The 27,249-nt window shown below is 42.1% G+C and overlaps 1 protein-coding gene across 1 annotated transcript in view; it reads right to left on the reverse strand.

Moving 5' to 3' along the window:
* The window catches only part of DRGX (dorsal root ganglia homeobox), a 78,486-nt gene that overhangs the window by 42,255 nt on the left and 8,982 nt on the right, over positions 1–27,249 (reverse strand). Inside the window, exon 5 of the mRNA XM_073552043.1 lies at positions 19,878–20,050. Within this exon, the coding sequence (XP_073408144.1) occupies positions 19,878–20,050 (173 nt within the window). The remainder of the gene's footprint in view (positions 1–19,877; positions 20,051–27,249) is intronic.

Below are 27,249 nucleotides of genomic sequence, written 5' to 3' on the forward strand. Positions count from 1 at the left end.
CTGCTCAACATTAAATGAATAGTATACATCTAATATGTACATGTACGCCATCAGCAGGAGGCCCATGTAACCCCATTACAACAAAGATTTTCTGTTTTATATTTTGCTCCTCTTCCAAGAGCCATAACTTCTTTACTTATATAGTCATGTAGCCATATGTGAGCCTTTTTTGTGGGACGAGGTGTACTTTTGAATTATATCATTTATTTTATTATGTGATGCACTAGAAAGGGGGGAAAATTCCAAGTGCGTTGAAATTGCAAAAAAATTACTGTGTTCACTACACAGTAAAACTGACCTGGCAATATGCTTCTCCACGCCAGCACGATTATGCAGATACCAACCATAAATAAAAAAACTACACAATTGGTGAAAGAAAAATTGGAAATTCTTAAAAAAAATAATGTTTTTTTTTCGCCATTTTCTGAGACCCATAACGTTCTCATTTTTTGGGAAATGGGTTTTGTATTTTTCTATTTTTTTCATATTTTTAAAAACTTTTTTTCACTTTTTGCTGTATTTGTATTAGTACCAAGGGCCAACCAGTAACATTGACTTTGGGGGCCCACTTTTCTCCTGCACACAAATATTACACGACCCTGATTCACAAATGTACCTATATCTCTATATAACAATAAACTCGGTAGTTTGATTAATGAATGATGAGATGCTGCTTTTTTTTGTTCAGTGTGAATCAAGTGAATTATGATAAGTACTGCCCATACAATAAGTTTGGGGGCTCAGATCTGCACAGGGGCCCACCGGGGGATTCCCCTGTTTCCCTATGGGCCAGTCCGAGCCTAAGCTTAGGTGACTTGAAGTTGCGATTGTCTGATCACTTGTGCTACGTATAGTGAAAATCACGGTCTCCTATGAATGGCCAGCTAAATGTTGGCTTTCACTGGAGTATCCTAATCACAGGTACCCGTAGCAGAACTCTGGCTATCATGACAACCCACTGATGCCCCGTGATCATGTCACGGCACGCCAATGGATGAGTGGAATAGCAAACTGAACACAGAGGAGACACACAACTAATACAAACACGGGTGCCAAATCAGTAAGTGATCTGAAGTACAACACGCAGAAAAAGCATTACACAACAATTAGCACACATCACATATGATAAAAGGTGGCAATAATAAATTAGCGCAATAAACAACATGGCAAAAAAGCTGTCGAATAATGGCTATAATACAATGTCAATGACCATCTATGCATATGTTCAAAAAAAATGGCTGCATATGATGTGTGGGATATACATATGATAGATTAATGCCAACCCCAGGGTAAGGCGCTCAAATATATATTACACAAAAGAAATACAGATGTACAAATATGATAGGGATGTAAAAGGGCAAAGAGGGTATATCACAAATAAATGAGGTCCTTGGATGTGGGATCCAGTATACCAGAGAATGTCACGTCAGTGAGGATAGGTCCCATGTGTATCACTGCTATGGAGCAGCTTCATCAGCGAAAACCAGGCACATTTCGCCGGATAAAACTGCTCTATAGCAGCGATACACATGGGGCCTATCCTCACTGACATGACATTCTCTGCTATACTGGATCACATATCCAAGGATCTTATTTATTAGTGGCATACACTCTTTTCCCTTTTTTTGCGATTATGCTATTTTATTTGAAGAAAAAGCATCAAAGTTTTTTTTTCAATTATTTTTAATTAGGTTGAACAGTAACAAAATAGATTTTCAAACATAGCTATTAACAATATGTTTTAACTATAAAATAACAGGGTTAGGAGGGTAGAAAAAAGAAGTCTAAGTTGCTGGGATAAAGGTATTGATAAAATAACAGGGTTGGGGAGGCGGAAAGGAAGAAAGAAATAGGAAAACATTTCTTTTGGAATTGTATACATATCAAAAGTCTTTGGGGGAAAGTGGAATCTTTAATTCATAATGTCTTTGGTAGTCATCTTAGGCCTCTTTCACACTTCAGTTTTTTGTGTCAGTTAAAATCCCCCAAAAAGGCGGAAAAGCGGATCCGTTCCTATCTTATGTGAACGGATGCCACAGGATCCGTTTTTTGACGGATCCGCAGAATGAAGAACTTTAAAGGAACCGAGAGAGAGAGAGAGAATTTTTTTCGTCTGCCAGAAAGGATTTCAGGGTTAATTTTCTCCCAGACTTCCTTTCTCCGGGCATGCGCACTGGAAAATGCGGATCCAACAACAAAATAAACGTTGCAGGGTCCGTCCAGACATGCCGGCGGACGCAAAAATTTGGCGGATCCTCACAAAAACGGATCCAACGGATGGCCATCCGTCAAGATCCGCCAGTAATGCATCTCAATGGGGAAAAAAACGGATCCGCAAAAAAAATGGCGGATCCGTTTTTTTCAAAACCTGGCGGATTTTGACTGATGGTCAAAAACGGAAGTGTGAAAGAGGCCTTACACTAACTCCACAACTGGCATTACTCTCCTTGGGCACAGATAATCTTTTAAAAGACCATCAGTATATTGTCTGTCAAATACTTATTACTACCATCCATCCCCCTACAAAGAAGATATTATTGAAAGGATTTCGGCCCATAACATTTATACACTCTTAAAAACGATAACATTGCAAAATAAGAAAAAAAATGGTCTCTCTGGAATAGAAAATTTGGGACAACTTTGATCCTATTGCTTAGCAGTACCACCTCTCAGGCAGTTGACAACCTTATAGGTATCCCAGAAACATCAGAATTTAGGTATAATTGTTTACTATAATATTTACTGGTCAATTGTTCGACCATTAAATAGTTCTGACTCCCCTTTTCCATTTTTTCTTCTCCTCTTTATCTGTTTTCCGGTGTGTGTGTGTATATGTATATATATATATATATATATATACACACATACACGGAAATAACGGAACTGGAGAGGATCTGCAAGGAAGAATGGCAGAGGATCCCCAAATCCACGTGTGAAAAACTTGTTGCATCATTCCCAAGAAGACTCATGGCTGTACTAGCTCAAAAGGGTGCTTCTACTCAATGCTGAGCACAGGGTCTGAATACTTATGAGCTTGTGATATTTCAGTTTTTCTTTTTTAATAAATTTGCAAAAATTTCTACATTTCTGTTTTTTTTCAGTCAAGATGGGGTGCACAGTGTACATTAATGAGAAAAAAATGAACTTTTCGAATTTACCAAATGACTGCAATGAAACAGAGTGAAAAATTTAAAGGGGTCTGAATACTTTCTGTACCCAATGTGTGTGTGTGTGTATATATATATATATATATATATATATATACATACACACACTGCGTGCAGAATTATTAGGCAAATGAGTATTTTGATCACATCATCCTTTTTATACATGTTGTCCTACTCCAAGCTGTATAGGCTTGAAAGCCAACTGCAATTATGTAAATCTGGTGATTTGCATCTCTGTTAAGAGGAGGGTTGTGGTCTAAAGACATCAACACCCTATATAAGGTGTGCTTAATTATTAGGCAACTTCCTTTCCTTTGGCAAAATGGGTCAGAAGAGAGATTTGCCGGACTCTGAAAAGTAAAAAATTGTGAGATGTCTTGCAGAGGGATGCAGCAGTCTTGAAACTGCCAAACTTTTGAAGCGTGATCACCGAACAAACAAGCGTTTCATAGCAAATATCCAACAGGGTCGCAAGAAGCGTGTTGATAAAAAAGGCGCAAAATAACTGCCCATGAATTGAGGAAAATCAAGCGTCAAGCTGCCAAGATGCCATTTGCCACCAGTTTTGCCATATTTCAGAGCTGCAACGTTACTAGAGTATCAAAAAGCACAAGGTGTGCCATACTCAGGGACATGGCCAAGGTAAGAAAGGCTGAAAAACGACCACCTTTGAACAAGAAACATAAGATAAAACATCAAGACTAGGCCAAGAAATATCTTAAGACTGATTTTTCTAAGGTTTTATGGACTGGTGAAATGAGAGTGACTCTTGATGGGCCAGATGGATGGGCCCGAGGCTGGGTCAGTAAAGGGCAGAGAGCTCCACTCCGACTCAGACGCCAGCAAGGTGGAGGTGGGGTACAGGTATGGGCTGGTATCAAAGATGAACTTGTGGGACCTTTTCGGGTTGAGGATAGAGTGAAGCTCAACTCCCAGACCTACTGCCAGTTTCTGGAAGACACCTTTTTCAAGCAGTGGTACAGGAAGAAGTCGATATCGCTAAAGAAAAACATGATTTTCATGCAGGACAATGCTCCATCACATGCATCCAAAAACTCCACAGCGTGGCTGGCCAGAAAAGGTCTAAAAGAAGAAAAAATAATGACATGGCCCCCTTGTACACCTGATCTGAACCCCATAGAGAACCTGTGATCCCTCATAAAATGTGAGATCTACAGGGAGGGAAAACAGTACACCTCTCGGAACAGTGTCTGGGAGGCTGTGGTGGCTGCTGCACGCAATGTTGATCGCAAACAGATCAAGCAACTGACAGAATCTATGGATGGAAGGCTTTTGAGTGTCATCGTAAAGAAAGGTGGCTATATTGGTCACTGATTTTTTTTTGTTTGTTTTTGAATGTCAGAAATGTTTATTTCTAAATTTTGTGTTGTTATATTGGTTTACCTGGTGAAAATAAACAAGTGAGATGGGTATATATTTGTTTTTTATTTATAAGTTGCCTAATAAATCTGCACAGTAATAGTTACCTGCACAAACAGATATCCTCCTAAGATAGCCAAATCTAAAAAAATCCCACGCCAACTTCCAAAAATATTAAGCTTTGATATTTATGAGTCTTTTGGGTTCATTGAGAACATAGTTGTTGTTCAATAATAAAAAGAATCCTCTCAAATACAACTTGCCTAATAATTCTGCACGCAGTGTATATATATAGGTTAATTTTAACACTGAAAGACAGAATATCAAAAATAAAATCCAGAAAATCTGTTGGCAGATTATTCAGTATACTCTTCAAGCGTGTGACACAGCTTCTTTATTCAGGAACAATATATGATAAGCTTACGGTAATAGATAAGGAATAAATCATTTGTCTGTGCAGCATCTACAGCAGGCTGTGAATACAAAGACACAGGAAAAACAAGAAATAAAGTCACATGCTCTCCCTGTGTGAGCCTCGGAGTGTTTTTTTTTTTGTTCTAACATAATGAACAGTATACAAATCTAGCAACTAAACACTCTGACAGGAATGGGGTTGTTGCACCAAACATATTTCAACACCTGCACTCAACAACTACCGTATATACTCGAATATAAGCTGAGATTTTCAGCCCATTTTTTTGGGCTGAAAGTCCCCCCCTCTCGGCTTATATTCGAGTCATATACACCAGGGGGTCAGAGGGGGAGGGGGGCGGGGGTGTCATGTCATACTTACCCGTCCTGGCACGGTCTCTGCAGCCCCCAGCTTCTCCGCGATCTCCCTTCCTTCCTTCAGCGGTCACATGGTACCTCTCATTACACTCATAAATATGCGCATATTCATGAGTGTAATGAGCGGTACCACGTGACCGCTGAAGGCAGGAAGGGAGATCGCGGAGAAGCTGGGGGCTGCAGAGACCGTGCCAGGATGGGTAAGTATAGCGATACTCACCTGTCCGGGGTCCATCGCTGCTTGCTGCTGTCTGGCACGTCATCTTTCAGTGACGTTCAGACAGCAGAGGGCACGGTGACGTGGTTAGTGCGCGCCGCGCCCCTTGCAGTCTGAACGTCACTGACAGATGACGTGCCAGACAGCCGCAAGCAGTGATGGACCGGGGGACAGGTGAATAATAATAATAATCTTTATTTTTATATAGCGCTAACATATTCCGCAGCGCTTTACAGTTTGCACACATTATCATCACTGTCCCCGATGGGGCTCACAATCTAAATTCCCTATTAGTATGTCTTTAGAATGTGGGAGGAAACCGGAGTACCCGGAGGAAACCCACGCAAACACGGGGAGAACATACAAACTCCTTGCAGATGTTGTCCTTGGTGGGATTCGAACCCAGGACCCCAGTCCTAACCACTGAGCCACCGTGCCGCCCGTGAAATCTCAGGTGCCAGCAGTGACACCGGCACCTGGCCCCAGCGACGGAGAGGTGAGTATGTCTTTTTTTATTTTTAAATGCAGCAGCGGCAGCACAAGGGGGCATAATCTATGGAGCATCTTATAGGGGCAGCATATAGGGGCATAATCTATGGAGCATCTTATGGGGGCAGCATATAGGGGTATAATCTATGGAGCATCTTATAGGGGCAGCATATATGGGTATAATCTATGGAGCATCTTATAGGGGCAGCATATAGGGGCATAATCTATGGAGCATCTTATAGGGGCAGCATATGGGGGAAAATCTATGGAGCATCTTATGGGGCAGAATATGGGGGAATAATCTATGGAGCATCTTATAGGGTCAGCATATTGGGGCATAATCTATGGAGCATCTTATAGGTGCAGCATATGGGGCATAATCTATGGAGCATCTTATGGTGGCAGCATATGGGGCCATAATCTATGGAGCATCTTATGGTGGCAGCATATGGGGCCATAATCTATGGAACATTTTATGGGGCAGCATATGGGGCATAATCTATGGAACATCTTATGGGGCTATAACCTTTATGGAGCAGCATATGGGGCATACTATTCTATGGAGCATCTTATGGGGCTATCATGAACTGTATGGAGCATTATGTGGGGCTCCTGATTCAATATGGATATTCAAAAACATTTAACCTACTGATGTCTCAATTAATTTTACTTTTATTGGTATCTATTTTTATTTTTTAAATTTACCAGTAGCTGCTGCATTTTCCACCCTAGGCTTATCATCGAGTCAATAAGTTTTCCCAGTTTTTTGTGGCAAAATTAGGGGGGGCGGCTTATACTCGGGTCGGCTTATACTCGAGTATATACGGTACTTATCCTGTTAGTCCCATTGCAGCTCTGAAGTCCACAAACTTGGCTCTTGATAATGGCTTTGTCATACCATCAGCTATCATCTTGTCATGACTGTGGCCCTGGTTCAGAAAGTGTTCTGACCATATACAAAAGGCATCTAGCTGGGATACCTCTGTTTGACCTTTCTGATCTCCTGACTGGAGGTTGACTTGGTTCTTCTGTGTCTTCCTTGGTGGCTTCAGAGCTTATCCACACTTCAGTGTTTTCCTTTTCGGCATCTGGGTTTGGTGATTGAGATTTTTGTTCTTATGTTGAATAACTGGTGTAACTTCATGGAATTTGAGCGAAAGAGTTTTTATCACTACATCTCTGCTGATTGCTACTGTGTTGGTCTCTGGGTGCAGGATTCTGTATCTCCCTTTTGTTTCACTATAGCCCACCAGGACTCCTTGCTTTGCGTGTGATTCCCACTTGGAACGTTTTTCTTTGGGAACATAATCAAACGTTTTGCTTCCAAATATCCTGAGGTGCGTCAGGTTAGGCTTCTCACAGTTCCATAGCTCATACGGAGTTTTATTTGTGGCTTTACCTGGCACTTTGTTTTGAAGATAGCAAGCAGTCATGATTGCTTCTCCCCAATACGTTGTAGGTAGATTCACATCAAACAATATACTTCTTCCACTTTCACATAGAGTACAGTTCTATCTGCAATGCAATTTTGTTCTGGGTTGTAATGGTAGTCTGGAACACAATTGCATCCTTTTTTAAAATGATTTGCACCTTACTGTCATGATCCATTCTTGGATCTGTGGCAGAGTCTGGATTCTCTTTTATAAACCTTTTTTCTTTCAGGTCCTCGGGGGTTAATATGAGTTTTTGCCTCCGGTGGCCGCTGGGGTTACTACAGTTTTAATTAGTCAGCAGGTGGTGACCTCCCCCCTCCTTCCTATAAAAGGTCATCAGCTGCTGCAGCTCCCTGTTGGCAATATTGGTCATTCACTAACCAACCTTTCTGCAGAGAGGAGCTATCTGGATCAGTGCTGTTGCAGCTTATCTGGAGCCTTTGTGTTTCTGCTGGAAGCTGTGTCCGGGTGCCTTTCTCTGCGGTCCGGTGCATGACTGCAGAGCAAGCTAAGTGTTGTTTGTTTTTCCCCGTCTGTTGTTTTACTAGTACAGCGGTGAGGACCAGTGTCCGCACTTGCCAATTCCCTAGTAAGGGATAGGTGCAGGGCAAGTGAGGGACTGAGGTATCCTGGTCAGCGACAGGTTGAAAGAACCTGTATAGGGAACATGAGGAGAGTTCAGGGCTCTTCCTTAGGAGTGCAGGAGGTGTCCACTTCCCCGTTCGCTATTATAGGGCCCACCATTGTAACTGTTTCCCCGGTGTCCCCTTTTCTGTCTTGTGGTTTTGTGACCGACCGATCGTCGGGTCGCGTCACGCAGAGCCAGACATACCGTGACACTTACCACTTGTATATTTGATTCCATTATCTGCACGCAGGGCTTTTGGCATTCTTCCAAATTTGCTAAACACTACAGCAAGATATTCTTCAAGTTTTTGTGGAACTTCATCCTTACTGAGAAGCAGGTAGGCGACTGTATATCTGGAGGAGTCATCAATAAATGTCAGAAAATATCTTCTTGCTAGGAGATTGAACACTCATTGGACCACATACTTCTTTATGTATCAGATCCAGAGGCTGTGCAGATGAAGTGGTGCTTATTTTAGGAAAGGATTTTCTGGACATTTTCCCTTTAAGACAGCTAGTGTACTTCATTATTTGACTACACTGGATGATTTCAATACCATTTGCAAGTTGAGCTAGCTTCCTTACTGCTTCTGGGTCTCTTTGCCCAAAATGTCTGGGCCATACATGGATACAGTTCTTGTGCAGATCTTGTCAAGCACTGTACACTTTCTTTGCATTTTAGCTGATAAAGTTCATCTTGGATTTTTCCTTCTGCAAGAGTGTGACCCTTCTTTGAGATGATGCAGCTGTTATCTCTAAAATTAACTACAGTCCCCTTTTGGGTGAGCTTCTTTACTGACAGAAGATTGCTTTCGAGGCTGGGAACATCCTTTATTGGGATCTTCCTGCTTTGTGCTGAGGGAACTGGACAGTGGAGGTAGCCGTCTCCAACTCTTTCTGAAGTCATAGAGAAACCATTAGCTAAGATGACCTTTTCTGACTTGCTTTCATTAAGGTCAGTGAATAAATCCTTGTTATTTGTCTTATGGCTGCTTGCACCAGAATCTATACACCATATATGCTTTGCAGAATCTTCCTATACAGCTGTTTTAACCCTTTGATGACTGTTCTGCTTTTTAAGCTGACTCATACTTGCATATTCCAACAAAATCACATAGTATAAATTAAATACATTTATTTGCATTTTGCAGTGAGAAATAATTCCTGCCTCTGCACAGGAGGAATCTCGAGCCTTGCCTTCTGTGGTCTCTCATTCAGTCCTGGCCGCAGAGGAGGCTGCTCAGCAAAGACGTCGTTCCCAGCATCTTGATCAGGTCAGTGCTGTCGGTTCAGTTGCTGCTGCCATCTCAGGGTCAGCGATAGCAGCCTGCACTGGTCAGCATCAAGCAGCTCCTGGGACTAAGTCCTTCTTTCAGGGTACTGAGCATGCCCTTGTGATGATCCCTCGTAGCTGGTCGGAGGTCACATGCTCAGGTCCTCAAGCAGCTTGGATTGGACCATCAGGAAGGTCCCGGAAGGACGCTGCTATAAAAGGTTTGCATGGCTGCTCAGCCATGCGCTAATACTGTATAGACTCTGATGGTTAGTTGTGTGTGTGTGATGACGGATGTATGAGACTGGTGATTGACTCATTATGAAACCCCTACCTTCGGTTGTGTATGAGTTAGGGTTTAGGGAGATAGGTTATGCCACTACTGGTGCTGACTCTATGTGCCACAGAGCATCCCACTCTCCACACAAGTGTTAGCACCAGATAGCACCAGTCAGCACAAGGCACCACTGGACCACATGTGCAGCAGCGTTCCTCGCAGCTGCGCCGTGTGCAAGTCAAGCGCTTTCCTCCCTGTTCTGGGTGGTTAGTGGTGTCCGCTGAACCGGTGCAGTGCTCATGTGGTGCGATTATATTATTTAGTTCAGGCATCACAGTTGCGGTGTCGAACGCTAGTGGGACTAGAGGGACTCTAACCCTGTGTCCTATATTTTATTTGGCGCGTTCCGCCAACCCTAACAAATACTTGATCCCTCTGGCAAACAAGACTTAATACTTGTCAGCAAAACCCTTGCTGGCAAGTACAGTCACACATTTTTGTAGTTGATGATGAGGTTGGCGCACATGTCAGGAGGAATTTTGGTCCACTCCTCTTAGCAGATCTCTAAATCATTAAGAATTTGAGGCTGTCACTTGGCAACTCAAAGCTTAAACTCCCTCCATAAGTTTTCTATGGGACTGAGGTCTGAAGACTGGCTAGGCCACTCCATGACCTTAGTGTGCTTCTTTTTGAGCAACTCCTTTGTTGCCTTGGTTGTATGTTTTGTGTCATTGTCTTCCTGGAAGACACAGCCATGACCAATTTTTAATGTCCTGACGGATGGAAGTAGGTCGTCAATCATGATTTTACGGTACATGGCTTCAACCATTTTCTCATTAATGCGTTGAAGTAGTCCTGTGCCCTTAGCAGATAAACACCCCCAAAACATAATGTATCCTCCTCCATGCTTGACAGTGGAGTTGGTGTTCTATGAGTCATAGGCAGCATTTCTCTTCCTCCAAACACGGCGAGATGAGTTAATGCCAAAGACCTAAATTTTTGTCTCATCTGACCACAGCACTATCTCCCAATCACTCACAGAATCATCCAGGTGTTTATTGTGGAAAACTTCAGATGGGCTTGCACATGTGCCTTCTTGAGCAGGGAGACCTTGCAGTCACTGCAGGATTTTAGACCTTTAGGGCGTGATGTGTTACCAATGGTTTTCTTGGTGACAGTGGTCCCTGCTGCTTTGAGATCACCAACAAGATCGTCCCCCATGTAGTTTTAGGATGATCTCTCACCTTCCTCATGATCAAGGATACTCCACAAGAAGAGATTTTGCATGGTGCCCCAGATCGATGTCGATTGACAGTCATTTTGTATTTCTTCCGTTTTCTTACTATTGCACCAACAGGTGTCTCCTTCTCACCCAGCGTCTTTCTTATCATTTTGTAGCCCATTCCAGCTTTGTGCAGGTCTATGATCTTGTCCCTGACACCCTTATAAAGCTCTTTGGTCTTGCCCATGTTGTAGAGTTTAGAGTCTGACTGATTAATTGAGTCTGTGGACAGGAGTCTTTTATAAAGGTGACTATGTAAGACAGCTGTCTTTAATGCAGGTAACGAGTTGATTTGGAGCGTCTAACTGGTCTGTAGGAGTCAGAACTCTTAATGGTTGGTAGGCGATCAAATACTTATTTCTCACTGCAAAATGCAAATAAACTTATATAATTTATACAATGTGATTTTCTTGATTTTATTTTTGATATTTTATCTCTCAATGTTAAAATTAACCTACCCTTAAAATTATAGATTGTTCATGTGTTTGTCTATGGGCAAACTTACAAAATCAGCAAGGGATCAAATACTTATTTCCCCCACTGCTCACTCATCTTGGCACAGAGGTATATCTGGAACACTGTTTCTTTAAGAAAAGGCTTGGGGTCCCGTTACATTTAGCGATGCACCAGCGATCCCGACAACGATACGACCCGGTCGCTGGTGCATTGCTAAATGGTCGCTAGTGAGCTGCCAAACAGGCATATCTCACCAGCGATGCAGCAGCCCGTCGGCGGTCATTCTTACCTGTCACACGGCAGCGATGATGATGGCTTCCGCCTGCGTCCATGCAGCATGACGCCAACAAGGAAGAAATGGCCCGGGACGTTCAAACGCGATCAGCGATATCTAGCGCGGGGGGGGCGGTCACAGGTAAGTGTCACATGTATAGAGATCGCTAGCGATATCGCTGTTGCATCACAAAATCTGTGACGCTTTAGCGATATAGCTAGCGATCTCGCTATGTGAGAAGGGGGCTTTGGTTTATTGTAGCAGCATAAACCAAGCTGGAAAAGTAAATACAGCCCCAGGAGCAAAACAGAAAAACAAAGAAACAGAGTCATTTTCCTAATCACCCCCCTCACAGACAGCAATGTCCACAGTTCAGATTAGCACACACTTTCCTGGAGCCCTATCTCTCCAGGAACCACTGAACACTGGAAGCTCTGGCAGTCAGTCATTTAAGCCCAGACCTTGTGACTCCTCCATCATGTGACTTGATCACATGATTCTGACATCACACAGGTCCTGGCAGCTCTGCAGGTGGAGATATGTGGACATTCTCCCTCCTGCTCTATGAATGTCCACTAAAACCAGCCCATAATATAATTTTATATAAACCGTCCCAAACACACAGTGTGCTGGAGGAAACCATACATCAGCTTACACCATACATCACGTGCAGGCACTTTTTTAAACTTTTTTTTATATTTATTTGAACATATGCATAGGTGGTTGTTGACGTTGCTATTATAACCATTATTTGACAGCTTTTGCTGTGTTGTTTATTGCGCATATTTTTAGTGCCTTCAGTCTGGGATAGATCTACATATATTTGATTGTATCTAGCGTTTCATTCATACATACGTTTTTATACTTTTTGGGGTCCTATTTACTTCTATATATGGTACAGTATTTATGATAGATCCTTGTGTATTATGGTCATTGGCATACATGCCAACGGTCATTGGAGATATTTTATTTAATTGATTTTAATTGTTATGGTTTTTTTATCCCTAATAAAATTATGATACTTTTATCACAGAGATGCATATCGTTGTGTAATGCTTTTTTTTGTTTAAAGGGTGGGTTGAATGACACAACCTCCTTACAGTGCGTGTTAAATTATTAAAACAATTCAATATGTAAAAATGTCAAAGTCCACTATATTTGTCATTAGAAAAAAATTATGCAAAAATAGATAATGATAAGCGGCAAGTAAAAAGCATTTCAATCATGGTAGTGTAAAAGAACCAGTGGCTTCAGGAACAAAATATAGTTGTATTCTCCCTGCTGCTGCTCATTTCCCATCACTGGAGCAGTGCAGAGAGCTATTATAGTCTTCAATCCTGTATAGTCTGTATCATTATGAGTATCATTATTGAGTTCGGCAAGTTCTTCAGCGTCATAGGGAGAATCGCCTCTATGCTAAGTATGACAAATGCGTTTTTGAATAGTCCTCTCTTCCCTTCCCTATCTCAGATACCGGACTCAGGATAGATCCTGAGAAAATGTCTTCTATCCTTAAATGGCTGCTGCCCGTTGGAGTCAAAGCAATACAGCGATTCCTTGGCTTTGCTAATTATCGGCAATTCATTCCTCAATTCATCACGCTGACTGCTCCCATCTCTGCAATGACCCAAAAGGCAGCCAATCCAAAGAACTGGTCCTCCGAGGCTGAAGAGGCCTTCTGCTCACTTAGGCTAGTTTCACGCTAGCGTATCTTCCACGCAGCGCACGGCGCCGCTAAGCCATGCCCCCTGCCCACCCCATCCGGTCATCTCCTCCTACTATCGCACACGGCTGCATGCAATCTGCGCACCCTAACTTTAGCATAGGGAGCGCAGACCGTGCGCTGGCCGTGCACTAGTAGGATTTTTGCGTGCGCTGCGCACTTTTGAAGGTGCACCGAGCGCACCAAAATGCAACATGGTGCATTCGGCGCACACTGTCGCATCTTCAAAAGTGCGCAGCGCACGCAAAAATCCTACTAGCGCACGGTCTGTGCACCCTATGCTAAAGATAGGGTACGCAGATTGCATGCGGCCGTGTGCCGTGTAGGAGGAGATGACCGGATGGGGCGGGCAGGGGGCGGGGCTTAGCGGCGCCGTGCGCTGCGTGGAAGCGCCTTAAACGGTCCTTCTCTACCACTTCTGTCCTGCATCGCCCGGATTTGAACAAGCATTTCTTCCTAGAGGTGGACGCATCCTCGTTAGGGGCTGGAGCTGTGCTCACTCAGAAATCCTCCTGGAGATGCCGTGTGTCCTGCTTTTTCTTCTCTAAGGCCTTCTCTGCTCCTGAGCATAACTACTCCATCGGGGACCTGGAGTTACTTGCCATTAAGATGGCTTTGGAGGAGTGGCAGTACCTGCTGGAGGGCATAGTCTATCCAGTCGTCATCCACACAGACCATAAGAGCCTGGCATATCTCCAGTCCGCCCAGAAACTTAATCCACGTCAAGCTAGGTGGTCTTTGTTTTTTGCCTGCTTTAACTTTCTTTTACAATTCAAGTCCGGTGGAAAGAATTTCAGAACCAATGGCCTCTCTCACTCTTTTCTGTCTGAGGATCAAGAGGAGGATCCACAATTTATCATTGAACGGTCCAAGATGGTCACTGTCGCTCCAGTCAGTCTGTTGTGAGTTCCCCCAGGGAAGACCCTTGTGGCTGAATCCAAGGAGCAAATTTTGTCTTGGGGCCACTCGTCCAAGGTGGCTGGTCACGCGGGACAAAGCAAGACTCTACAGTTGATTTCTCGCCACTACTGGTGGTCGTTCATGAGGAGGGAGATATATGCTTACGTGACTGTCTGTCCAATTTGTGCCTGCAATAAAGTCCCCAGACGATTTCCTACTGGTTCTCTCCTACTGTTACCTGTACCATCTGGTCCATGGCAGCACATAGCTATGGACTTCATTACGGATTTGCCAGTATCCGAGGGTTGCACCGTCACTTGGGTAGTCGTGGATCGCTTCTCCAAAATGGCGCATTTTACCCCATTTACCTGCTCTTCCACCCGCTCCTGAACTGGCTGACAGCTTCATCAAACATATTTTCCACCTGCACGGATTTCCTCGTCACATTATGTCCGATCGAGGTTGGTAGTTCACATCCAGATTCGGGCAAGCTAACTGTAAATATCTGGATATTGCCTTGGTATTCTCATCTGCCTATCACCCCCAGTCCAATGGGCAAGTGTACCGTGTCAATCAGGTCCTGGGTAATTATCTGCGACACTTTGTCAATGCCCACCATAATGATTGGGTGAAATTGCTTCCCTAGGCTGAATTCTTGTACAACAATCACGTTGGTGAAGCCTCAGGAGAATCTCCGTTCTCCATTGTGTTCGGTCGGCAACCCGAGGTTCCCCTCTCAGTGTCAGTTCCTTCTCATGTCCCTGGGGCAGATGTCCTCTCCAAGGATTTTTTGAAGTTAGGGAGGACACCAAAGCCACTTCAGAAGCATCCTCTGCCCGTACGAAGAGACATGCAGACAAAAGGCATCTGGATCCTCCGTGCTTTTGCCCTGGTGACAAGGTATGGCTCACGTCCAGCTGAAGGTTTCTTCTTACAAGTTGGGTTCTCATTTTATCAGGCCTTTCGAAGTGTTGAAGTGGATCAACAAGGTCTCCTACAAATTGAAGCTGCCTCCTTCTTTACGGATTCCAAATTCCTTCCATATATCTCTACTGAAGCCGGTCATCCTGAGCCCCTTCTTCAAGGATCCCAGTACCATGCCCATGCCAACTGTTTCGAATGATGTTTTTGAAGTGGACAACTTCTTTGCCATGAAGAACGTGAGAGGCAAGACCTTCTTCCTTGTTGACTGGAAGGGATTTGGTCCCAAAGAGAGATCCTTGGAGCCGAAGTAGAACATTTACGCTCCGATTCTCCTCCGGAAATTCCTTGATGGCCTGAAGAGGAGGCGGCGTGAAGGAGGGGTACTGTTAGAACTACGCCAGATCCCTGCTCTGACAGGCAGAGTCTCCGGCGTGTCATTACACTCACCCGCGCTGTGGACGGTTCCTCTCTTCCTCATGCTCTGCATGCTTCCAGCAGTACTTCCAGCCGTGACCTTAGGACATGTGAGCGCACTCCCGCCTTCTTAGAGGGTAAGCGGGTGCACTTGCTATTTCCTTCCTCAGCCAATGGTTGAGAGGCATTATATATATATATATATATATATATATATATATATATATATATATATAATCTTCCTCTCCACTGGGGAGGTGCCTGAGCAACCTTCCTGTTTTGCAATTTAACTTGTGTAAGGTTGCATACCAGTCCTTGCTGCACTCTGGTGCAAATCCTGCCTGCTGCACTCTGGTGCAAACTCTGTCTGCTGCACTCTGATGCAAACTCTGTCTGCTGCACTCTGATGCAAACTCTGTCTGCTGCACTCTGATGCAAACTCTGTCTGCTGCACTCTGATGCAAACTCTGCCAGCTGCTTCCTCCAGTCTGTCCTCTGGGTCCAGCTGTTGCGTGTCCGTTGGTCTGTCCTGGAGTGAAACCTGGCGTTTATCAGGAGCCAAGTTTAACCTCACCATCAGAGGCTCTAGTGAACAGTCAGGTGTTCGCTTATTCATGCCCCTCCAGGCTCTCCATGGTCCATGGCACAGTGGTTCCACAAACCAAGTCTGTGACAGATCTGTACCAGATAAAACAGTGACTTTATCAAAACTACAGCAAGCAGCCCAGTTAAGTGACACTTTTCTGTATTCAAGGTCTTTGCTCCTACATCATACTGCTCTCAGTTGAGAGCAACTTCCAAACTTTAGCTATGTATTCTTTTTTTTGGTAGCTATCTTTTTTCTTTTACAATGACTAGGTAAGATTATGAAACCAAAAGTAAATGTTATGTTAGAGTAATTTGTTACTTAATTTGTAGTTGCAAATATGTAATTTGCATTTAACACCTTTCTGACATCTGACGTACTATCCCGTCCATGGGATCCAGGCCCTTATGCCCATGGACAGGATAGTACGTCACAGCTGACACCCAGCACTATGTGCCAGGGGAGGTCAGAGACCGCCCCCGACACGTTAACCCCTGGCACACTGCAATCAAACACGATCACAGTGTACCGGGGGTTTAGGGAAGCATCGCATCGGCAGGGAGGGGGCTCCCTCCGTGCTTCCCTGAGACTCCCGCAGCAGCGCGATGTGCAGCGCTGCTGCACGGGCCTCCTTCCCTGCAGGTCCCCGGATCCAATATGGCGGCGGGGACCTTCGGGGCCTGCAGGGAGGCGGCCTCCTCAGTGCCTGCAGAGCACAGACACGAGGAAACCTGCTGCAGTGCCTGTGTGAGATCGCTAATCTGTCACAGGTATCTGTGATGTGTCAGATCAGCGATATCACACATGACAATGACCCTGGGACAGTGCAGTGTAATAAAGTTTAAAAAAAAAAAAGTGTAAAAATAAGTTTATAAAAAAAAAAAAAAAAAAAAAAAATCGCTAAATAAATTTAAAAAAAATTCCCTAATAAATTCATTTTTTGGAAATAAAAAAAAACAATAAAAGTATGCATATTTAGTATCGCAGCGTCCGTAACGACCCGCCCTATAAAACTGTCCCATTAGTTAACCCCTTTAGCAAACCCCTTAAAAATAAAAATCAAATACAAAGCAAAAAATAATGCTTTATTATCATACTGCTGAACAAAAAGTGCAATAATGCGCAAGCAAAAAGACAGATATAAATAATCATGGTACCGCTGAAAACGTCATCTTGTCCAGCAAAAAATGAGCCACCACACAGCATCATCAGTGAAAAAATAAAAAAGTTATAGCTCGCAGAATAAAGCGATGCAAAAATAGTTGTTTTTTATATAAAATTGTTTTCATTGCATAAAAGCGCCAAAACATTAAAAAATGACATAAATGAGGTATCGCTGTAATCGCACTGACCTGAAGAATAAAGCCGCTTTATCAATTTTACCGTACATGGAACGGTGTAAACGCACCCCCCAAAAAATTCTTGAAATGCTGGGTTTTGTTCATTCTGCGTCACAAAAATCAGAATAAAAAGCTATCAAAAAATGTCACGTGCCCGAAAATGGTACCAATAAAAACCTCAACTTGTCCCGCAAAAAATAAGACCTCACATGACTCGGTGGGTAAAAATATGGAAAAATTATAGCTCTCAAAATGTGGTGTTGCAAAAACTATTTTTACAATAAAAAGCGTCTTTTAGCGTATGACAGCAGCCAGACATAAAAACCCACCACAAATAGTAAATCAAACCCCCCGTTATCACCTCCTTAGCTAGGGAAAAATAATAAAATTAAAAAAAAGTATTTATTTCCATTTTCCCATTAGGGTTAGGGCTAGGGTTAGGGCTAGGGTGAGGGTTGGAGTTAGAATTGGGGGGTTTCCACTGTTTGGGCACATCAGGTGCTCTCCAAACGCAACATGGCGTCTGATCTCAATTCCAGCCAATTCTGCGTTGAAAAAGTCAAATGGTGCTCCTTCCCTTCCAAGCTCTGCCATGCGCCCAAACTGTGTGGTATCAGCCTACTCTGGACAAATTGCAAAACAACTTTTGGGGTCCAATTTCTGCTGTTACCCTTAGGAAAATAAAAAATTGGGGGCAAAAATAATCATTAAAAACTTCTGTGAAGCCCTTGGGGGTTCAAAGTGCTCACCACATATCTAGATAAGTTCCTTGGGGGGGGACTAGTTTCCAAAATGGTGTCATTCGTGGGGGTTTCCACTGTTTAGGCACATCAGGGGCATCAGGGGCTTTTTAGGCACATTAGCCACATCAGGGGCTTTCCAAACGCGTCATGGCGTCCAATCCCAATTCCAGCCAAAAAAGTCAAATGGCGATGCTTCCCTTCCGAGCTCTGCCATGCGCCCAAATAGTGGTTTACTCTCACATATGGGGTATCAGCGTACTCAGGACAAATTGCACAATAACGTTTAGGGTCCTGTTACCCTTGGGAAAATAAAAATTGGGGGTGAAAAGATCATTTTTGTGGAAAAAATGTGATTTTTTTAAATTTTACGGCTGTACGTTATAAACTTCTGTGAAGCTCTTGTGGGTTCAAAATTCTCACCACATATCTAGATAAGTTCCTTGTGGGGTCTAGTTTCCAAAATGGGGTCACTTGTGGGGGGTTTTCACTGTTTAGGCACATCAGGGGCTCTCCAAATGTGACATGGCGTCGGATCTGATTTCCAGCCAATTTTGCATTGAAAAAGTCAAACGGCGCTCCTTCCCTTCTGAGCTCTGCCATGCGCCGAAACAGTGGTTCCCCCCACATATCAGGTATCAGCGTACTCAGGACAAATTGCACAATAACTTTTGCAGTCCAATTTCTCCTGTTACCCTTGGTAAAATAAAAAAATTGGACCTAAAGTAATTTTTTTGTGAAAAAAATTTAAATGTTCATTTTTTTTAAACATTCAAAAAATTCCTGTGAAGCACCTGAAGGGTGAATAAACTTCTTGAATGTGGTTTTGTGCACCTTGTGGGGTGCAGTTTTTAGAATGGTGTCACTTTTGGGTATTTTCTATCATATAGACCCCTCAAAGTGACTTCAAATGTGATGTGGTCGATAAAAATAAAATGGTGTTGCAAAAATGAGAAATTGCTGGTCAACTTTTATCCCTTATAACTTCCTAACAAAAAAAAATTTTGGCTCCAAAATTGTGCTGATGTAAAGTAAACATATGTGAAATGTTACTTATTAAGTTTTTTGTGTGCCATATCTCTGTGATTTAAGGGCATAAAAATTCAAATTTGGAAAATTGTGATATTTTCAAAATTTTTGCCAAATTTCCATTTTTTCACAAATAAACGCAAGTTATATGAATGAAGTTACCACTATCATGAAGTACAATATGTCATGAGAAAACAATGTCAGAATCAGTGGGATCCATGGAAGCGTTTCAGAGTTATTGCCTTATAAAAGGACAGTGGTCAGAATTGTAAAAATTGGCCCAGTCATGAACGTGGAAACCACCCTTGGGGGGTGAAGGGGTTAATATACAGCAACTGTGAGCATATTATTGATATTGGTATGAAATAGTCAACTGTTATGAACACCATGCAATGTTCCACAGTCCACTATTGATTGGTTTGGGAGAAGCTTTCATGGTTTCCAATTGCATCCATGGCACTAACGTGAATTATTATAGATGGCACAAATAGTTTATAGTCACAAATCTTTTATCGGTGCAACTTGTACACTGGTTTAATGCAGTTTTATGTTTTTACCTCTGTTGTGCATCCAAGTTTTCCTTTTTGCCCCTTGCGGAATCCCCTGAAGAAGGGGAATTAAGACTTCTGGTGGGGGAGGTAACTTCAGTTGTACCCTCTTTTGAACCATCTTGCTCAAAACTGCCCCTTTCAGTTTTTCTCCATTTTGCCCTTCGATTCTGAAACCAGACCTAAAAAAAGGATTTCAGTGTAATAATTGTGAAGATGATGACATAATATTAAGGATATGAGAAAGGCTCAATATCGTGTGACATAGTGCTCCTGCTAAATTTGGTTGAGACACTAATGTTTTTTCTGCACTAATATAAAGCCCTAACCCTTGGCAGATGCCAACATCATGTTTTCATCTCATATGCAATGCTCCTATTTTATGCAATTAGTCGGTAACTTCTGCATCTGGGATTAGTATGAAACAGTAAGTACGAAAATGTAGAAGAGGGATTTAACTGGAAAACACTCAGAACTTTGTTTCCAATATTAGACTTTAATAATAGGCAATTCAGCTAAATTATTGCATAGAGCTCAAGATCGAGAAGTTGTCACGCTATAGACTAACTGTAAACCTGCTTCGTATTTCCTTTGGTCCAGATTAAAACCAGTAAGCGTTTGCCCACAATGTTTAATCTGCTGACACATTTGCTTTTGGCAATGAACAGCACCACATTTGTCCATTGTCTGTCAATAGTACTGCAGAACAACCCCTATAAATTGTACAGCCTGAACTTAATTGACCTGTAATTCTCAATGTTTATTTAATCTACTGTAGGTGGCTTGCTTTTTTAATCATCTATTTGACTGAGATATCATTTAAAGTCCCTTACTGGGAATGCTCTCATACACCAGTGGCTACAGATCCATCTGCATATTAACAAAGCTGTCACAAATGACAAAAATGTTGTTTCTATTAATTCATTTCTGGGCTCAAACAGCCATGTTTGAAGCATGGAGATATATTATATATTATTACTTATTACAACAAAATCATATTTTTAAAGTATTTTAGTATGATAATAGTAAAATGATTGAATGAACTATATAGAGAGGCTGTACACCTATATGCATGTGTACAGTCATGGCCAAAAGTATTGACACCCCTGCAATTCTGCCAGAAAATACTCAGTTTCTTCCTGAACATGATTGCAAACACAAATTCTTTGTTATTATTATCTTCGTTTAATTTGTCTTAAATTAAAAAACACAAAGAATTGTCCTGAAGCCAAATTGGATATAATTCCACACCAAACATAAAAAAGAGGGTGGACAAAAGTATTGGCACTGTTCGAAAAATCATGTGATGCTTCTCTAATTTGTGTAATTAACAGCACCTGTAACTTACCCGTGGCACCTAACAGGTGTTGGCAATAACTAAATCACACTTGCAGCCAGTTGACATGGATCAAAGTTGACTCAACCTCTGTCCTGTGTCCTTGTGTGTACCACATTGAGCATGGAGGAAAGAAAGAAGACCAAAGAACTGTCTGAGGACTTGAGAAACCAAACTGTGAGGAAGCATGAGCAATCTCAAGGCTACAAGTCCATCTCCAAAGACCTGAATGTTCCTGTGTCTACCGTGCGCAGTGTCAAGAAGTTTAAAGCCCGTGGCACTGTGGCTAACCTCCCTAGATGTGGATGGAAAAGAAAAATTGACAAGAGATTTCAACACAAGATTGTGCGGATGTTGGATAAAGAACCTCAACTAACATCCAAACAAGTTCAAGCTGCCCTGCAGTCCGAGGGTACAACAGTGTCAACCCGTACTATCCGTCGGCGTCTGAATGAAAAGGGACTGTATGGTAGGAGACCCAGGAAGACCCCACTTCTTACCCCAAGACATAAAAAAACAAGGCTGGAGTTTGCCAAAACTTACCTGAAAAAGCCTAAAACGTTTTGGAAGAATGTTCTCTGGTCAGATGAGACAAAAGTAGAGCTTTTTGGGCAAAGGCATCAACATAGAGTTTACAGGAGAAAAAAAGAGGCATTCAAAGAAAAGAACACGGTCCCTACAGTCAAACATGGCGGAGGTTCCTTGATGTCTTGGGGTTGCTTTGCTGCCTCTGGCACTGGACTGCTTGACCATGTGCATGGCATTATGAAGTCAGAAGACTACCAAAAAATTTTGCAGCATAATGTAGGGCCCAGTGTGAGAAAGCTGGGTCTCCCTCAGAGGTCATGGGTCTTCTAGCAGGACAATGACCCAAAACACACTTCAAAAAGCACTAGAAAATGGTGTGAGAGAAAGCACTGGAGACTTCTAAGGTGGCCAGCAATGAGTCCAGACCTGAATCCCATAGAACACCTGTGGAGAGAACTAAAAATGGCAGTTTGGAGAAGGCACCCTTGAAATATCAGGGACCTGGAACAGTTTGCCAAAGAAGGATGGTCTAAAATTCCAGCAGAGCATTGTAAGAAACTCATTGATGGTTACCGGAAGCGGTTGGTAGCAGTTATTTTGGCTAAAGGTTGTGCAACCAAGTATTAGGCTGAGGGTGCCAATACTTTTGTCTGGCCCATTTTTGGAGTTTTGTGTGAAATGATCAATGTTTTGCTTTTTTACTTCATTCTCTTTTGTGTTTTTTCATTTAAGACAAATTAAATGAAGATAATAATACCAAAGAATTTGTGCTTGCAATCATTTTCAGGAAGAAACTGAGTATTATCTGACAGAATTGCAGGGGTGTCAATACTTTTGGCCATGACTGTACATCTAACCATTTCATTCGTTTCCTGCAATGTCTTCCTATATATGCACTATTTATATTATTCAGTTTTGGATGATACACCTTGCCATCCTACATCTTCAATTGCACGATAACTGTGAAAGCAACAGCATACAGTTTATATTTCTATAAATGATCTTTTAGGGGTTAAGGTAATATGCAAAACAGCAGAATATGGAAGTGATGTGAAGCAGAAGTGTACATATTGGGCCATAAATTGACCAATTCTCAGTTGATGATGAGCACTTCCAGTGTTTGGCGGGCACTGCAATGATAGCAGATAAAGGGAAGAAGAGGGAATTCTCCTTTGTAAGCTAGATTTGTCTCACTGAGAAGAAAAGTACTGGAAGACCAACATCATACAATCCAAATCCTTATCTTTCCCGACATCATCTGTCAGGGGGCCTCCATGCACCCTGGACTGTCTGCTCAGAATGCTGATATCAGCAGGTTTGGCTGACTTTAGTCTAGTGAGTATTGGGGCATTAAAGAGGTTGTGCACTACTTGTACAACTGCTTCTCATTCTCCTCGCTTGGCCCCAATAAAATAAAAAAGCTTATACTAACCTCCAGTGCCAGCGCTGTTCCTGCGGTGTTGGCATTCGTGGTCCCGAGGGTCTTGTGCAGTTGTATGACACATGGTGCACTGCACCAATCAGTGCTGGTGTCACTGTACCCGACTTCCTCTTCATGTTCAATTTGTTCAAAGGTGGGGACAGTGATGCCGGCACTGATTGGGCACCAGGCTCACATGTCATTTCACTGCACAGGAACCCCGGTGAGAACCAAGGTGAGGGACCAAGTGTGGTGAATGAGAGGGGGTTGTCCTAGTAGTGGACAACCCCTTTTGGTTCACACTTCCATTTGCACATTCTGTTTGTGCCAGTTATAGAAACAAGCAGGATTTCTGATGCATACGCAAGCAAAGGGGCCACACTGATTACTATGGGGTCTGTCTGGGTTCCCTTATGTGTAAAACGATAGAAAAAGTCCTGCATGCTGTGCTTTTTTGTCCATTCTGAAAACTGGCACAAAATAATGCCCAGAAGGCCCCTCGTATTCAATGGGGTCTGTGAACTTCGGTTTATGTCATTAATGCAACAGATCCGTTTTGCACATGATTCCCATTTGCCTGCTCTCTAAATGAAATTGACAAATGGACTGTGCAAATGGAAATGTGAACATAGCCCGAGGAGGGTTGGGTTCTGTCGTGTCTATAGTTACTTGTCTAGGAACTAGGGACATAGTAAAATGAATCAGAAGCAACAATTGGATCGCATGTTGATCTATGCTATAGGGCGATCCCTAATGATACTTGCATGATGCAGTCACTTGGCATAGTAATTTATGTTTAAAGCATAATAATCCGAATACAATAGAAAAGTATTAAAATTAATTAAATAATTAAACCCCCTAGGCACATAATATATTGTTATCTCTTATGAACCCATCTACAAGAACCAATGTTAAACACATTAGAAATGTCATAATGTTAAGGTGACAGACAGTCAAATGTTTGCCGGGATTTGCTCAACTATGTGATCATAGTTATTGGACAGGTTGTTTATCTGTCCTGCTACTGTATAGAACAGCACATTGGGGTCCAGCAGCCAATAGGGAGCATGTATTCTTACTTTTAAATGTTCTAGTTTATTGCTTATTGTCTTAGCTCACTATCCACGACATATAAAACCAGATACAATTAAGACAAATAAATTAAATGAAGAAGGATAAGATGATGCAGTCGAGGAAAGTAGAATTTAGTCAGCCACCTATTGTGCAAGTTCTCCCACTTAAAAAGATGAGAGAGGCCTGTAACTGACATCATAGGTAGACCACAACTATGAGAGTCAAAATGAGAAAACAAATCCAGAAAATCCCCTTGTCTGATTTGGCAAGATTTATTTTGCAAACTATGGAGGAAAATACTGTAAGTATTTGGTCATTAACAAAAGTTAATCTCAATATTTTGTTATATATACCAAATACTTATTTTCCACCATAATTTGAAAAATAAATCTTGCCAAATCAGACAAGGTGATATTCTGGATTTGTTTTCTCATTTTCACTCTCATAGTTGTGGACTACCTATGATGTCAATTACAGGCCTCGCTCAGATTTTTAAGTGGGAGAGCTTGCACAATTGGTGGCTGAATACATACTTTTTTCCCCACTGTACATATGTTGTTTGGATTTAATAAGCATGTCCTTCCATTGCGCAACAAGTGGTAGTGACTGTATGGTATACACTTATTCTTACATAGCAGATAAAATAACAAACTGATCTCCAGGCTCAGTGGTGATTTAGTGATGTCGTCACTGCGCCTTTCAGCACTCACATGACGTTATCAGTAGCCTACACAGCTCCATGTGATCGAGCTCTGCAGCCAATCAGTGGTGCTACATTGCTCACATGACAAATACTTAGGTCCCCAAAAAATGAGAAAGGTATTCAAGGAGTGATACCTTTATTGACTAACCAGAGAAATTATATATAGCCAATAAAGGTATCACTCCTCGAATACCTTTCTCATTTTTTTGGAACCTAAGTATTTACATCGATTTTTCTGGCTAACGCTGTACCACAATATTATTTTGTATTGTACATCACATGATATAAAAAAGAGACAGACTGCTGACTGAGTGATGACGATATCCATACAGTACTACGGCACATGTTGCCGCTTTGTAAGCAAAAGAAAACCTATGTAAAAGGCTCAAAAAATAATGAACACTAAAAGACAGCACCTTTGTGTATTTAAAAGAATGGAGTATGTTTATGAAAACTTGTCAAGATATGTAATAAGACCATAAAAACTGCACTGATCCTGTTACGCAGGGAAATGTATCTGGTGTTTAACACTCACTGGAGCCATCGCCCTATCAAACGTGCTGGTTTTAGAACAAGTAATATCATTTTACAAGGAGCGCCACATCCACAGCCCGCTGAGGAGCCTTATGTGTAGCGGTATGAAGTCATGTCTCACGGGCTCTTCTCTTCTTTTACAAGTAAAGGATAACATATCTACTAATATATGCTTCACGTAGCTACAAGAGGACGCATATTGTGTAAGACTTTCTCTCCCGCCTGGATCCAAGACATAACCATCAAAACCCTGCACCATATTGACTGTAAACCCTTTCTAGTGACAAGGAATGGCTGAGACAGACAATCCTTGCAGTCTATAATGAGTGTACGCTAAATCTGAAGCAATGAGCCTGCTCAAGTACATAAAAATAACTGCATCATTGCCAGAAACGCCATATTACAAGCGGCACGTTCAGTCCAGTAGTGAAACAGTTACCAGATTACAGCTTTGCTGCTGGTTCAATGTATGAGCGTTTATTAGTTATCGGTAATTAATGATTCTCTTTATTATATTTAAGTAGCCTTTAATCCCACGCATCGGCAATCGCTGAGTAATGAGAATCTTTAGTCTAAATTTAGGTCACTTGTGCAGAAGCTTTGTCTGTTAATTGAGAGAAGGTCAGAGCTGGAAGGCTCTTTAATTGAGTTATTTTTCATTATCATATTTTAATGACTTTGCACTAGCGGGCTGGGGAGAAACGTGTTCATTTCCCCATTTAAGGTTTTGTTTGACAACATGAAGCTGTTATCTCTTGACCATTAATCATCATTGAATGGGTGATAGGGTGATCTATATGTCACTGCTTTTCTTCGGTTTCCTCACACCCAGCACATGTCTGATCAAATTCTAAATCGGAGAACTATATTCTGACCACGGGATAAGTTATTCTTCAAATATGACGTCCAAGTTTACAGATATCTTCTCAAGTTCAATTAGATCATCTCAGTCGGTCAATCAGCATGCTAGATCGCAGTATTAATAACCAACAATGCACACAATAAAACCACAAAATACCAGGTAAAACTTTACGAAAATATTTACGGAAATGTAAGAACACCAAGATGTGAGGGAATAAGCATAAATGTGGAGACATGGTTGTAGGGGTTGACCAGCTTCCATGTAAAGAACATTGCAGCATGTCTACCCATTGCTTACAATAGATCGAAGTCATTAGTATTTTTCGTGGCCTTTGCTATGGCAGGAATGATTTTAGGAAACAGACGTTTGACTCTCAATGACCTATCTTACACATTTTGAAATTCTATTTGTCTAATAAATCCTCATATTCTGAATGGCCATTTCTTCAATGTGTTTATTTTCCGTTTACTCTACTACAGACAGGGCTCAGAGAAAGTACTGATACAGCAAAAGTGGTGCGCGTACATACATGGTGGCGTGGAGTGGGAACCAACTCTCCGATACCACCCCCAGGCCTCTAATTGACCAATTCATCTCACTTACAGTTGTGAAAATGGATGAAAGGGGCTACGAGGCAAGGGAGAATTCAGCTTTAATTATTTGTCTGACCTGGGAGCTGCGACTGGAGATGCAAAAAGTGAACTTCAATATACCGGCAATCATTTTAAATTACGCACCCTGAGAATAACCGTGTCTTATTTAACATAGTATCATCGGTCTGCGTTCCAAATACGTAGTATGAAAAAGATCTTGTTTTCAGCAGAATTCTATAAAATGTATTATACTGTAGTATAACAAAGCTGAATACAAATCCTGCTATGCACATAGATGGCATATGTCCTACACACATCAGTAAAAGTGAAA

The sequence above is a fragment of the Dendrobates tinctorius genome, unplaced genomic scaffold, assembly GCF_039654945.1.
Source record: "Dendrobates tinctorius isolate UK_male_01 unplaced genomic scaffold, ASM3965494v1 ptg000184l, whole genome shotgun sequence".
NCBI lineage: Eukaryota > Metazoa > Chordata > Amphibia > Anura > Dendrobatidae > Dendrobates > Dendrobates tinctorius.